Source organism: Muscardinus avellanarius, assembly GCF_963383645.1.
Source record: "Muscardinus avellanarius genome assembly, chromosome: 7".
In the NCBI taxonomy this organism is placed as follows: Eukaryota; Metazoa; Chordata; class Mammalia; order Rodentia; family Gliridae; genus Muscardinus; species Muscardinus avellanarius.
This window is the reverse complement of record NC_137793.1, coordinates 48,673,837-48,688,498: the sequence shown is the minus strand read 5'-3', so window position 1 is coordinate 48,688,498 and position 14,662 is coordinate 48,673,837. Positions and strand designations below refer to the sequence as shown.

Below are 14,662 nucleotides of genomic sequence, written 5' to 3'. Positions count from 1 at the left end.
TGTTTGTGTTTTGTATTATGGAACGCTAGCCTGATTTGGCAACATCCTGTAGTCATGGACTCTTGCCGCAGTAGCTATTTGTGTGTGTGTGTATGGATGTGTTGTGCGCATGTGCATGTGTACATGAAGGGATGCGGTAGGTATGTGCTTTTGGCTCATGTTTGTGATGAAGACTCAAGTCTTTAGTGGGTCTGACCTGCTCTAGGGTGTGGGTAAGAGTGAAGGAAGAAAATAGAGGTGAGTCCCACTGTTGCAAACCTTCACCAAACCACGTGGCCCAATTCTCCAGAGTACCCCTGTGTCCCAGAGAGGAGGACGCAGCATCCTCAGCTCTGCCACGGGCCATCTTGGTCTGGTGGATGCTCCAGGTGGTTGAGGACCTTGCTGAGCTGAGTGGGCACTGGCCTTGCCTGCTGGTTCAACTCCTGATGCCTCCCCCCTGGGATTATGTACATGCATCATTGGGCTTCATGGATGTGGAGAGGGGAGCAAAGGAAGGTTTGGGGGGTACATCTGGCTTTAACGAAGGAGTACGCTTTAGCCCTGACCTCGTCAGTGAGTTGTAGGTGTTGAAGCTGGGCTGCCTCACCACAGTCACAGCCTGACCAGATGGGTGTGAGCTGTGCACCTGGATAGAGTCCACCCTCTGTGGGGCAGGAGGCGGGTTGTCTCCCCGGCCAAAGCTCTGGTTTCGGGAGAGGTGAGAGGAGTTGGAGGAGTTAGTATTGTTTCTTTTGAGGGTGGTGGCCTGGTGGCTTCTCGTAAGTGAGTTCGTGGGATAGCTCCTCTTATAGTCAGCCCCGTAGGAGGAGGAATGGTGCCCTTCCAGCCGCTTGCTCAGGCTATTTTGAGATAGGGAGGCTCCTGGAGGGACCAGGGAGGCCTCTCGCTGCGGGACCTTGGGGGGCAGGCCATCCGGGTCCTCCACGAGGCTCACCCCGTGGCTGGGACTCTTGCCACTGAGATGTTCCTTGATGGTCTTGTACTCCAGGGTGGCGGCCTGGTCCTCCAGCGCCATGTGGGCCACCTCACTCAGTTTGGGCTGGTCCACGTACTCATGCTGGTAGCCCTGCTGTGTGATGGGCAGCACCACCACGCTGGGGATGTGGCTTGGGGAGGCCCGCAGGGGCAGGTCCGTGGGAATCACAGGGGCGCCCATGGGAGGCATGTCCTTTGTGCAGGCGTTGATGAGGTTCTGGCTCCTCTCCCACTCACGGCTGCCGCGGCTGGGCTTCCGCTTCTGCTGGAGAGTGGGGGTGGACTCTGGGGTGGGCAAGGCTGTGAGGTCCAGGTGGTGCTGCTCAGCCTTAATGAGCATCTTGGCTGTGCTGCTGGGGGTGGCGAGCTTGCCGTTGTGCATGAGTGGCGTGAGGATGGCCTCGGGCTTGGGGTCTTTGGATTGGCTATCCCCAAAGAGGCCGCTGAGCTTGGTAACGCTGCTCATGGACCCGCGGCGGGAGTGGCTGAGCTCCTTGTCTTTGCGCTGCACCACTGCCACGTCTTTGCGCCGGTGATCGCAGACACAGTAAACGATGATGCCGGAGAAGACAGCCCCCATGACAAAGGCCAGAATGACTGCAATGGCCAAGAGGGTGATGGGAACCAGCTGGTCATGGCCTTTGAGGTAGCTCTCCCGAATCACTCCTGCAACAAACATCGCACAGGCGTTAAGACTCGGAAGCATGGCATTTGCGCCGTCAGTTAATAACAGTAACAAGTGACAACAGCACCTCCACAAAACTTGTCTTCAGCGAGCAGCTTGCCGAACTTTAACCAATTACTCCTCCCGCCCCGCCCAGCCCTGCGGGTAAAGGCTGCAGCTTCATTGGTTGCCTCCTTTGTTTTCATTCTCTCCAGCACAAGCTTTTCCTAGTTAGCTTCATTCCATAGAATATGGCGAGTTTTGGCTTTCAAACTTATTTATCTCTTTCCCTCTTAATTTATTTTCTTGTTATTGGTGCATTGAAATTCTACATCAGAGTGAGTGTAAACAGACACAAGCATATGTAGGCTGTGTGTTTCTTTTCAGACCCCGCTCTCCCACCCACACACGTAGGCCAGGCTGGGAGACACCTTCATGTAGGGACAGAGCTTTATGTGAGATGTTTCCTTCCTCGATCCTTTTTTCCCCCTTTCAACCTCTTCTCCCACTTCACTATTCTACTGCTCTCTGCTCATTTCTCTCAAATCCATTTTATTTCCTATTTCTCTCTAGTTTCCACATATGACAGAAGACGTTTTTCTGAACCTGGCTGACCTCACGTAGCAGAATCTCTAGTAGCTGCATGCATTTTCCTGTAAATGACATATTGTGTTCTTCTTACAACTAAGTAAAATTCCACTGTGCATATGTACCACATTCCTTTATCCATTCATCTGCTGACAGACACCTAGACTGGTTCCATAATTTGGCTATGGTGAATTGTGCTACAATACTGAGAATCAATTAACGAAATGGTATCAACTTAAAAAGCTTCTGTGCAGCAAAGGAAACAATCATGAGTCTGAAGAAAGAGCCTCCAGAATGGGAGAAAATCTTTGCCAGCTACTCCTCTGATAGAGGACTAATAAAGCTTAACACTAAAAAAAAAAAAAAAAAAAAAAGAAAACCAAAACAAATAATCCAATCAGACATGTGAAAAAAGGTGCTGAGCTTTAGCTCTTTTCTTTGGCCAGAAATGACATACACCAACTATCCTCTACTTGCTTGAAAAGCACACAGGAAGTCCTGAGGAAAGACCCCAGCTGGAAGCCTTTATCCTTTTCATTTAGCATGAGCAGAATTGCTCCCTCTTCCTCCATACTCAGAATATCTTAGTTATCCTAATGCAACAGGGGAACATTGAAAAGAGCTAAAGATCACTGATTAGAATGTTTGAGCTTATTTTGCATTAAAAAATCCACAATTTCAGAGAAATTTGTTTAATATTTGAAGAAAGCTCTCTCCTTCCTGGAACTGAAAGAGTAGAAAAAAGGCCAGCTGGGCCCTGTAGTAGATCTGAGCAGTCAGGTCTCATTATTATGCTTAGAGTTTGCTGTCACGGCGAGATTTTGCTGCAGAGTTCACTTTCATAAAAATTATGTGACTACCCCTGTCTATAATCTTACACTACATTAACCAAGATGTTGGATTTCTGCAGAAAGTTGCTTTCCCTGTTCCTGCTTAATCAGCCACCAAGCTGAGCGACTCTAATCAAATGCAAACACCGGAGCTTTTATTTTTTAATACCAAGTGAGAATATACGTCACAATTGTCAGATCTTAAGTGCTTGATGCAGTAGTTAAAAAATAGAATCTCAAAAACCTCAGTTCCTGCCTCTGGAGAGTGAAAGAGCATGAATACATTAGAGGCATTGCAAGGGCTGAGGAAATGTAAACATTGTTCCTATTATGGAAACCATAGACAGAAAATGTCTCTTCTCTGGTCTCCAGAGATACATTTTTCATCTACTAAATCAACTCTTTCTGGAATATGTTTAATGTATTTTACTGGCAGTTATCAGTGGCACAGAATTAGAATTAAATGAAATAAAAATCTCTACCCCTTTCTAAGCCCACAATAGGCAACCCTTAACTTCTACTGAAATGTTTTGTCATAAGTTTGAATGGAAAGATAGGAGAGGAGGAAGGCTGATCTTGATTAATGAGGGTCTACATCCGAATATGTGTAAAATTATGAATATGACATGGTTACCCTGGACAACCACTGGTGGGAGGGGGGAAGGGAAAATGGGGGCGGGAGGGAGAGGGCACCAAATATAGTTTAAATGTATACCATTTATGTTCAATAAAATTTTTTTTTTTTAAAAAGAAATGTTTTGTCATAACCAATACCATGAAGAAATGCAGCCTCCTGGTCATGGTGCTTTTTCTTGCTCAAGTATTTGGCTACTGCAATGACGATTTTAAAATGCAGACACTTTAGCCTGAAGATGACGCTCTTTCCTTTCTAAAAGGCCCTTTCCTTCTCACTTGTGACATCGCATTTGGTTGCTGTGGAAATGACTACCTATGACAAAGGATTGTGACTTCAGGTGGGAATAAACAGAAGCAGCAACTATTTCTTGAGAAAAAAGATTCTGTGATTATACAAATACCCTTTGCGATAAAGAGTAGTTGCCCTAAGGAAAATGTGTTTGAGATGATAAAATATTGAATAATTTCCAAATGTGACACTTGTCAAGTATTTCCAGATTTAGCTTCACAAACTTTCAAGGGGTAGAAATCAAGAAACAAAACAAATAAACAAAATAAAAACAAACAAAATAACCCAAACCCAGCAGGGATTAGAGATATTTGACTATAACTCACATTTTTTATGCATTGAGCATGCCTCAAAATGAGTATCTTGAATTAAAAAATGTTTTAATACCTAGTTAACCAGGAAAGTGTGCTGATGAAAATTTCTTCCTAAAATTTGTATTTCCTTGTTAGTCAAAAGTAGCAACTGATTTTCCGATTGTGTATAGGGCTCTATGGAACATTGCTTTTAACCACCTACACATAATTGTACAGAAAGGTACCCTGTTAATAAAATGGTTTTAATGCTCTTGGTGAGTTCAGTGGGCTAGACCCCTACCAATGACAGGTAGTAAGAAAAATTTCTCATGAAAATAAATGTTTATTTCCTGAAGCCTTTTCAGGCAATCATATTTAGGTAGGCAAAAATGTGGAGTTATAACAAGAAGCTATCTAAAATTGACTTTGGCAGTGTAAACTTTAAATTGCCCTCTTGGCTTAAGAACAAGGCAAGAGCGAAGCGGGCGCTGAGCGCAGAGCCGCTCTCAGGCAGGCTCCCTGGTTACATCACTTAACCCGTCTTCTACAAACAGGTGAAATACAGCAAGGAGGCCTCAGGGCAGCCGCTCCCTCTTCCTGTACCTTGTGTAACAGGTTGAAAACTGCACATGGGCAAATGAATCAGTGACAAAAATAGCCCAAAAAATAGCAATCTTTCTTGAGATGTGCAATCTTGAAAAGTATCTGTGACTAAGCGTTTAGTGCCAGCTGTGCAGCACTGGGTCACAAACCTCCACCTGTGTGAAGGCGTCAACCACTCTGTAATCACCCATCTCCTACACAAACCCCTCCTCACTTGGCCTCCCGGGGCGATGGTCTGTTCCCACAAGATAGGCCTTCACCTTCTGATCAGCTGGCTTGCTGTCATCAAGTTCTCCGTCTAGCACCACCTGTCTCTCTACTGGCTTCTGGCGTGTGAGTGAGCAGGGCAAGACTTGTGTGCCAAAACAAGGCTAGAACAATTGATGTATTTCACTAGGAAAACTGCACAATTTTCAAATTTTCTGTTTTTGTTACTAGGGATTAAACCCAGGGTATTCTACCTCTGAGCTGTACCCTCATCTGCCTTTTAATTTTCACTTTTGAAACAGAGTCTTGCTAAGTTGCTGAGCATGGTCTGGAAGCTGTGATTCTCCTGTCTCAGTCTCCCAAGTTCTAGGATTATAGGCATGTGCCACCTCTCCCAGTTTATCCATTGCTTTTTAACCTTACTTTTAGCTCTTAAGTACCATTCTTTCACATCTGAATGTCTTTGGCTCTCTTGGACTCATGAAATCACTGGCTCTTTCCCTAGGAAAGGCTTTTTTAGTGGATGACATTTGAGTTCAGGTGTTTTGGGTTGTTAACCAGTCAAGTTGGCTCTGACCTTTGAGGAAAATGGTGTCCCTGACAGTTCTTTCCCCATCTCATTTTGCTATGTAAATAGTGTCCTTAGAGACCTTTCTGGAATCATTTCATCTTTCAGATCTTGAAGCAGGAAAAGGGCTCCCCTCATCTGCTTGTGCAAATTCAGAAACCCTGTGTCCCAAGGTAGAAACCATCAGAGATTAAATTGAAAATGCAGTTGAAGAAGATAAAATTAAGTGGGTATTTTTTGAAATGCCTTCCAAAGTTAGAGCTTTCTGCTTATATGATGAGAAGAACAAAGGCGACTCCTGAAAATGATCAATCAGCTCTGTGGACTGGGGATGTGGCTCTGCAGCAGAGCACTTAGTGCCCAGTGTGCACAAGGCCCTGAATTTGATTCCTAGCACTCTGGAAGATAAAAACAATTATACCCTGGCCATCGTGAAGGTAGGAGATAGCAGGTTTGTTTGAGAGGCCCAGTGAGGGAGATACAAGCAAAATGAGAATATGTAAAGGGCCTGAAATCTTGCCTGGGCTCCCACCTACAGGCTGGACAGCTTTTTGACAAGTGACAACATGTCTGCCTCAGTTTTTTCATCTGTAATGGGGATTCACACAATCTTACTGCCTTAGTGTTAGAAAAATCAAATGAAATAATAGAAAAGAGCTTAAATGTTGTAGTTTGCCAGACAAATCTAAAGGCCAAAAGAAGCCACTGAAGGCATGTGGTGGGTTAGTGGCTGGTAGAGGGCTTCAGGAAGGCAATCACAGCTGCTCCTGTGGATTTCGTTAGTTATGGATCTTCCAAGGGGAAAGGTGCAGGCATGTTTTTCCCTGATCAAACTTTTCACTCTCCAAATAAGAGGTGATACTGAGACAGCAGGAGGAAACACTTCTGTTTTGGAATTATCTGTAGGTCCTGAATTTTAAAATAATTACAGAAATAACACAACTAAAAAAATGCAGAGCAAAGCAAAGCAATTATAGATTCCCAGTAATGGTCCTACAATTAGCCCATAGTAGAGCTAAAAAATGACTGCTGAACACATGAGTTTTCAATACATTGTAGAGACATTACTCAACACACCTCTAAATTTGGTGGGCCATCTTGGAATGACTATAACTTTGCTTTTGAAGTCACAGAAAGAAATTATATAAACAATAAGAAGAGAAACTATTTTCAAAATGAAAAGACATTGGCTCTGGGATAACTCCTAAAGCGCCAATGAGGATAGAGGGGTTATTTGCAACAACTGAGTGCTTCAGTGGAATTAAATAATTCAAAACAAGTGCACCTCTGCGAAGGGCCATGGAGCTTCAGCAGCTGCTTGGAAGCCTGGAGAAGTGGAAGGGCCTTTGTGGGGCAACACACTCCCTGCCCAGGAGTCCCCTCACTATAGGGAGGCAATCAGGGTAGGCCTCTCCACCCTCAGTGTTGGAATGCCTTCCTCTACCAACCTCTGGGCTTCCTGCTTTCAAACACTTGAAAATGGGGCATTGGTAATGAAAACAGTATTTGAAACATCCTTTGCATTGATTCATTAACCACCAGCTATTTCTCACCAGTCGTGGGGTGCTAAATGGTTATTCTTTCCGCCTTCCGATCGCAGGAAGCAAAGCACACAAAGGCTTAGAGATTTCTCTGAGATCATGCCTTAAACTGGCAGAACTGAAAAAGAATAGAATCTGCACTTTCCCCCTCCCTGAGGCGAGAGTTTTCTGATGCCACAGGGAGGCCTCAGTGAGGCTGTCCAAAGCTCTTTATAGAGGCCAAAGCAATGAAAAGCTTTAAAGCATGCTGCCCACCAGGCCCTGCAACATGTAATTCTAAATTAAGAACAATCAGAAACTGTAAAATAAGACGAAGCCCAATACAGTTCTGACTTCTCCTAGGGCAACCTTGTTAATGAATTCTGAAATATCAGTACCTGATTATTTTAAGAAATGGCTTTCTGGCATCCCGGTTCCCCAAGTTCTCTATGACTGCCTGGTCTGTAGGGGTGGAGGAGGCAGCACCGGGCCCTGAGACATCTGCTTTGGAGATGATGCTGTCTTCTAGCTCAGGATGGCATTGTGAGTCTCCTTGTGCCTTTATTATTCTCCTGGTATAAGAAGGCTTCAGTTCCAAGCATTTTTGTGGCTGCCTTTAGCAAACATTTTCCAAACACACTAAAGCATTGTGCTAATGTTGGGCACAATGAATGGGGCATGAGAAGTAAGGAGCAGGCAGGCATTTTCACAGGGCTCCACCCAAATTGTGAATGTGTGTGTCGTTACTCCTGTACCTTACACAGAGAGCAGACCTGAGATACAGCCTGTCTACCTCCATAGTGGGCAAAGCCATTTTTTTTTTTTTTTTTTTTTTTTTTTTTACTATGAAATGGTATTTAGGCCAAACCTTATAGACTCATAAGATTTCAAGTGAAGCTGAGAGACCCAGAAAACTAAGGAATAAGCCAGGCATGGTAACATGCACATGTAATCCTAGTATTTGGGAGGCTGAGACAGGAGAATTGCAGGCTCAAGGTCAGCCTCAGCAATTTAGAGAGATCCTATTTCAAAATTTAAAAAGATAAAATAAAAAGGGCTGGGAGTAGCTTGGAGGTAGAGTGCTCCTAGGTTCAATCCCCAGTACCCCACATAAAAAATAAAACACCCCCAAACCAGCCAAGGAGCAGAGGCAAGGCAAGGGAGAGCTGTGCTGAGTGAATGGTCTGACCCCTCCTGGTTCCTTACACTCCGGCATCAGCCACCTGCTGGGCGCTGCCTGTGTCCAGGCTTTCTCCCCAGCCCACCTTCCCACACAGGAACTCCAGCCTTCGGTGGCTCAGCTTCAATGCAGAAGCCGTCTTTGCCTCCATAGACTAGACGAGCTCTTTCATTTACAAGTGTCTCCAGAGCTCTACTCTTCTATTCTAGAATCATCAGCCTTCTGTTTGTTTCTCTCACCTAGACTGCTCTAAGAGACAGGAATTCACCACTGACTAAGGAAATACCTGTTAAACCCATAGTAAATAAAGGCATGAATGAATGAGCACCTATAGAGAGAAAATAATAAATATTAAGAGGTAAAAAAAACAGCATTTGGAAGAAGGCAATGAATAGCCTTGAATGACCAAAAAAGATGTTTAAGAGACCTATCATTTTTAGGAGGAGAGTTCTTTGCTAATTTAACATGCAATTTTCAGGGTCATCTTGCCTGAGGAAGCTCTTTCAGCTTTCTCTCTTCCACATGTAATCTTTTATTAAAAAACTACTGGTTTCAGAGAGTCAATATCTTTGCATTGAGAGTGCTGCTAGTCCATTATTATTCTGCTTTTAAAATTAAAACTCTCCATCTTCATGTATACTTATCCCAGTCAAAATATGAAGCAAAACAGACAAAAATACAAAAAAATTGATTGTACCTAATAGGCTAAATGCCAAGGAAGAGCCCTACCCCCCCCCCATCCCAATTACCTCTCTAAATGCATACGACTCAGGCAGCCAGGAACTTGAAGCATGCACTTCCCTGTCCCTCCCGCTCACTGCTCTGCCTGTTTCTGAGCTGCTGTGATAGGATGGATGTGTCTGTCTCCATGGTGAAGTGATTAATAGGCATCTGTGTCAAGTGGACCCGGTGACCACAAAGACAACAATGCCTCTCTGTGTCCTTTGGAGAAATATGCAAAGGCAAAAACAAGGATAAGATGGACGTTCCCTCCATCCCAAGGCAGAGAGGGTTTGTGTTGGGTCTGAGAGAGAGGAAAGATGGCAAAACACCAAGAAAAGCCCTGGAGTAGGATCCCCTAAAATAGACTTTTGATTCTGCTTGAGAGTAAGACAGCCTGCAATTTCCTGGAAATCCTTATAACAACATGGGGTGAATGGAATTCAACAACCCAATTTTTCTTGTTTAAAAATTTTATTGCTACAAAATGCCCAGCTCACAGTTCTGCAAGGCAATGTGAATGAATGAAGTAAAGATGAGCCAAGCATCCCAGCTCACCACAAAGAGCCTGCTGTTGACCCTCACAAGGAGAGCAGAAAACAATCAGGGAAATCCCCAGCTGCGGACAGTTATCCTCGAAGCCACGCCACACCTCGGCCAGTGAGGGTGACCCGCTGGAGCGAATGGGAGCTCTCTGTGGTTATCTTGGTAGGAGGCAGCTTTCAGGCCAGCCTTCTTGTCTTACGGCATAATGGGAACCAGATGGCTTAGGCATAAACAGAACCGCCAGCAGCCATGGAGATTTCAGAGTTTATAACTCAAACTTTCCTTTTCCTTTTCCTTTTTTATTTCTTTTTGTGATTTCCTGGCTGGCTGAAGATTAGGCATTACAAGGGGCCTAGTCTTTAAGATGTGATAAGATAGTGACTGTGCCCAAGTGGAGGCAACTTCTTGGCCTGTTTAATATCCTTATTCCAGAAGCTATTTTAATAGTCACATGTTGAAATAATGTTTGCTGTGGTTGATGCAGAGGAACCCACTCCTGGTCTATCACCTCTGAAATTGGTGCAACTTGGTTTGGGACATCATCACAGAAAGAGAAGGGAAATGAGTCTGAAAAAACTCACTGGCCTTCATTTTTTTAACAAACAACTTCATTCCTGCTCAGAGCTCAGTTCACGGAGCCCGTGGCTCCACTGCTTCAGAACTGGTGCTGTGGATGTCTCCCTAGATCACGGGCTGATAGCTAGGCTGAGAGTCTAACAGAGTCGTTTTTTGTTTGTTTGTTTGTTTTTTGTGGCACTGAGGGTAGAACTCAGGGGCTTTTCTATCTCTGGGATATACCCCCAGACCTATTTTTTAAAATACTTTATTTGGAAACAGGGTCTCACTAAGTTGCTGAGAGCCTCACTAAGTAGCTGAGGCTGGCTTTGAACCTGTACAATCCTCCTGTCTCAGCCTCCCAAGCACGGGGATTACAAGCATGCACCACCACGCCCGGCTTTAACAGAATCATTTTTAAAAGCTATGTTCTAAAATGTTGGTCTGTGGTTCTGTGTTTTAAAACTGCTCCTGTCCTTGGAAGGGTAATGATTATTTTCGATTGACAAAGGTTTTGCAGAATTTTCAAGGTTTATTTTCCTACTCTGAGGTTTTCCTTCTAAATATGTCTGGAGACCCAACATCCATTAGCTTTCTGAAACCAGACAAAGCATTTCTATTTTTTAACTTCCTAGTCCCATCTTCTTCCTATGCTCTTTCACATGGCATCAAAGCTATAAAATGTGGAAGTGGTTCTTACAAAATTGGGAAATGTGGATAATTCTTTGGATTATTTGCAGTGCTTTCACTTTTTCCTCTATGAAGCAAAAATAAAACAAATATGAGGAAACAGGTCTGTTTTAATACTCCAGCTCAAACTTACTACGAACATAGATACTGGGATCTGGGTCAAAGATGAGACTGGGTATGACTGGTTAAGAATACAATCTACGAGGTCATAAGGACCTGGACTTGAGTTTTGATTTTACAAATAACTAGCTGTGTGACCATAGGCATGTCACCCAATCTTTAAGCTCAAGCAATGCTGGCTATAATGTTCATGGGAGGATAAACCTGGGTAAAAAACAAAACAAAAACAAAGCAGTTGGCATTGTGCAGGAAACATGTTAATGCTCAATTAATAGCATTAAGAGAACTTCTGATCAGTTGCCTGCCTTGCATAGGGTCCAAGGTAGACTACTTTAAGGCAGCACTTTGGTAGGACTCAATTGTGTTAGGCAAGAGTAGAAAAATAAGGATTTAAAATACAGCAAAATCTTGGCTTGTGAGCATTAGCAACAGGGAATATGTCTTGAGTCAGTGCCTCACCTGGACCTCGATAGAAACACAAATACTTGAGTTGTACCCAGACCTCCTGTCTCAGTATCTCTGGGCTGGGTCCAGAAATCAGTGTTTAACAAGGCTTCCAGATGATTCTTATGTTCACTAAAGTTTGAGAATCACTGCCCTAAATGACATTGATAACATTCTAGAAAATACATCCAGGTGTTTAGCCCTTAAGTCCAACTTCAATACCAGTGAGGCAGTGGCTAGCCAGACTTCCAAAATGGTTGTTAGGAAGCCGGGCGTGGTGGCACACCAGCATTCGGGAGGCTGAGACAGGAGGATCATTGTTTGCAGACAGCTTCAGCTACTTAGTGAGCCCTTTGCAGCTCAGTAAGACCCTGTTTCAAAATAAAGAATAAAAAATAAGGCTGGGGGTGTAGCTCGGAGGTAGAATGCCCCTGGGTTCCTTCCCCAGTACCACAAAAAAAAAAAAAAAAGGTTGGTAGAATAAACAAAAAAATAAATGTACCAAACCTTTCTTGGTGCTCAAGGTATAAATTTTGGGGGTGTTACATGTATCATTTCTTTACTCTGGTTACAATCTCTGATAAAGAATGCAAACTTGGTGTTATTTTGTTGGTAAGACAAATACCTCACACTCTACCATAATACCAGATGAAATCATTATATGTGTCTAAAGATATGCTATTGCTCTCATAGTAGCAAAAACCAACCTAATTTGCCAGCACCATGGCTTCTGGGCATAGGCCTGTGGGACCTCTCTCTCTCTCCCCCTTTTTCTTTTTATAGTACTAGGTACTAGGGATTGAAACCAGAGTTTATACATGCTACAACTTGGGGACTGAACCCAGAGCGTTTACATGCTACAACTGAGCTACATTTCCAGGTGTTTATATTTTTTTCATTTTGAGACATAGTCTAACTAAGTTGCCCAGGTTGGCCTGGAACTTGTGATTTTCCCGCCTTGGCCTGCTGAGTCGCTGGGATTACAAGCTCACACTACCATACCTTATCTTATGGTCTCTATCTGCCCTGATGTGAAGACATGAAGGGGAACATTTGATGTTCCCGTCTTTGTTAACAGTGGCCATCAGGCAGTGGTTAGAATCACAGAGCTTAGATGGCCCAGTTACATGGGTTCCAGAGGCAGAAGGGGCAGAATGCTTGATGGGGCCCATTGGGTAGAATAGCTCTTTAAAGTCTCACATAGAATGTCACCTCAAAACCAGCCCCTTTAACTCCACTCATAGCCAGTAAGTGACACTGAGAATGGTTCAGATGATGTGAAAACTCTTTTGCCAACCTCTGCATAACCAGATGAGAGAAAAGAATATGAAGAAGGCTGGGCGTGGTGGCGCACGCTTGTAATCCCGGCGCTTGGGAGGCAGAGACAGGAGGATCGCGCAGGTTCGAAGCCAGCCGCACTGGCTTAGGAGACCCTGTTTCCAAAAATAAAATAGGTCTGGGAGTGTAGCCCGGAGATAGGCGGGCTTCCAGGAACCCCAGTACCACCAAAAAATAATAATAATAATAAAAAAAAATCCTTCATTTTCCTGGACTGAACGCAGGGACCTGAGCTGATGTTTCATTCCCTATGTTATGGTTCTGCTTCAATAATAAACGCCTAGCACATTGGTGCGCTCCACGGAGCCCAGCACTTCTGGATCTGCTGTGTTGAACTGAAAGTGCAAATCTATAGAATTACATAAGGCATTTTAAATTACATAAAATTTCTGGTGTGTGCTTTTAAATCCTAGAGTGCAGGACCCATCAGCACTTAGGGTATATTTATTACCTTCACAAATGTCAGATGATTGTGTCCAGTGCTATCTATTATTTATGAATAACAAGAGGCTACAGGACTGAAAATGACATCCTTTAATATGTCCAAAAGGTTAGGCATAATGCAGTTTGCAGCCCCATAAATTTCTCAACACTATTTTCCCTCCTAATAAAGCACTGCCTATGGCTGTTTACACTGAACTCCGTTACTTCTACATAGTTCATAATGAATGACTTTGGTGAAGAAAATGTAAGTACAGAGATATATTTAAAAAGGAAAGCCTCCTTTTTAAAACTATGAAATTTAAAAATAATTGTAGAGGGAGAATTCTTATTACCTATTAAAAACAAATCACTTTACGAAGATAGTTTCCAAGCTGTAAACTTACAAGAGCTTAAGAAATATTAATTGAAGATGACAAACCTTCACATTTTCTGTAATTGGCTTTTGGACACGGATTAAAATTCCATCCACTGTGCACCCTGAATATTTGAGTATGTTCAACTACATCACACTAGTTTACTTCAGGGCCCTTCTTAGATTCCTATACAGTGAGGTTCATGTGGCTCCTTTCAGTTCCTCCAGCAGCCCTTTAGGCCCTTTGCACTGCTTTAAAGATTACATGCATAGCCTGTATCTCTCTAGGGAACATAGCTTTTGCATCCCAGTTCTTTCTAGTGTGATGACATGATTTTGTATTCTGGGCAAGCCTTACAGAGTACAACGACATTCTTATATATAATGTTAAGAAAAGCTTATAAATAATGTTAAGAAAAGGAAATTACCTGGTTTCCACTATTTTTCCATCTGTAGGTTAGTCTATGAAGCATGGTGATTTGCAAAGTAAACCTTCTAATCAAGCCTTAAAACAATCTTCATGAAATTAGGATATTATCAAGTTTCAAAACCAAGATAATATTATTTTTCTAGTTGCCCTGCATCCAAACTATAAATCAACTATTTAGTTTTATTGTTAGGACTAAGCTGCCTGGACGGACATGATGCAGTCAAGTCAATTGAAGGGGAAGTGTGGAAGTACTCTAGGTGACGCGTAATAAGGTTATGCCCAACCCAGTCTCTGTGCTTCTTGAAAGTTCCATTAAACTATCAGAAAACTTTTTTATTCTGCATTTTTGAACTAAAGATGGGAAAAAGTGGAGAAAAAAGACCAAGGAAAAGGGTGGTGCAAAATGTTAGGTCAGGAATGACATGGCTTCCAAAAGCAGCTATAGGTGAAAGGTAAAAAGCACCTCAAGAAGCTGAATTTATTTTCTTAATACCTAAGATTTAAGTTGCTGTTAAAAGCAAAAGTTCAAGTCTCCATAATTGTAATTTAAGTCCTTTATTTTTTTAGAAAATGGATGGTGGATTAAAAAAAGAGGTTTAGTGAAAAATTTAAATATTGGTGTGCAGATTCAAGCAGGCAGGGAGATGAAACAGCTTTCTACATGGCT

The 14,662-nt window shown here is 43.1% G+C and overlaps 1 protein-coding gene across 3 annotated transcripts in view; it reads right to left on the bottom strand.

Annotated features, from left to right (window-relative positions):
• Positions 1 to 445: 445 nt before the first annotated feature.
• Positions 446 to 14,662, bottom strand: part of SEMA6A (semaphorin 6A) — a gene marked incomplete at both ends in the record, with an annotated part of 65,727 nt that continues 51,510 nt past the window's right edge. For all 3 annotated transcript variants that reach the window (XM_080698929.1, XM_080698930.1, XM_080698931.1), the window contains one exon: positions 446 to 1,644. In XM_080698929.1, coding sequence (XP_080555055.1) covers positions 446 to 1,644 — 1,199 coding nt within the window. The remainder of the gene's footprint in view (positions 1,645 to 14,662) is intronic.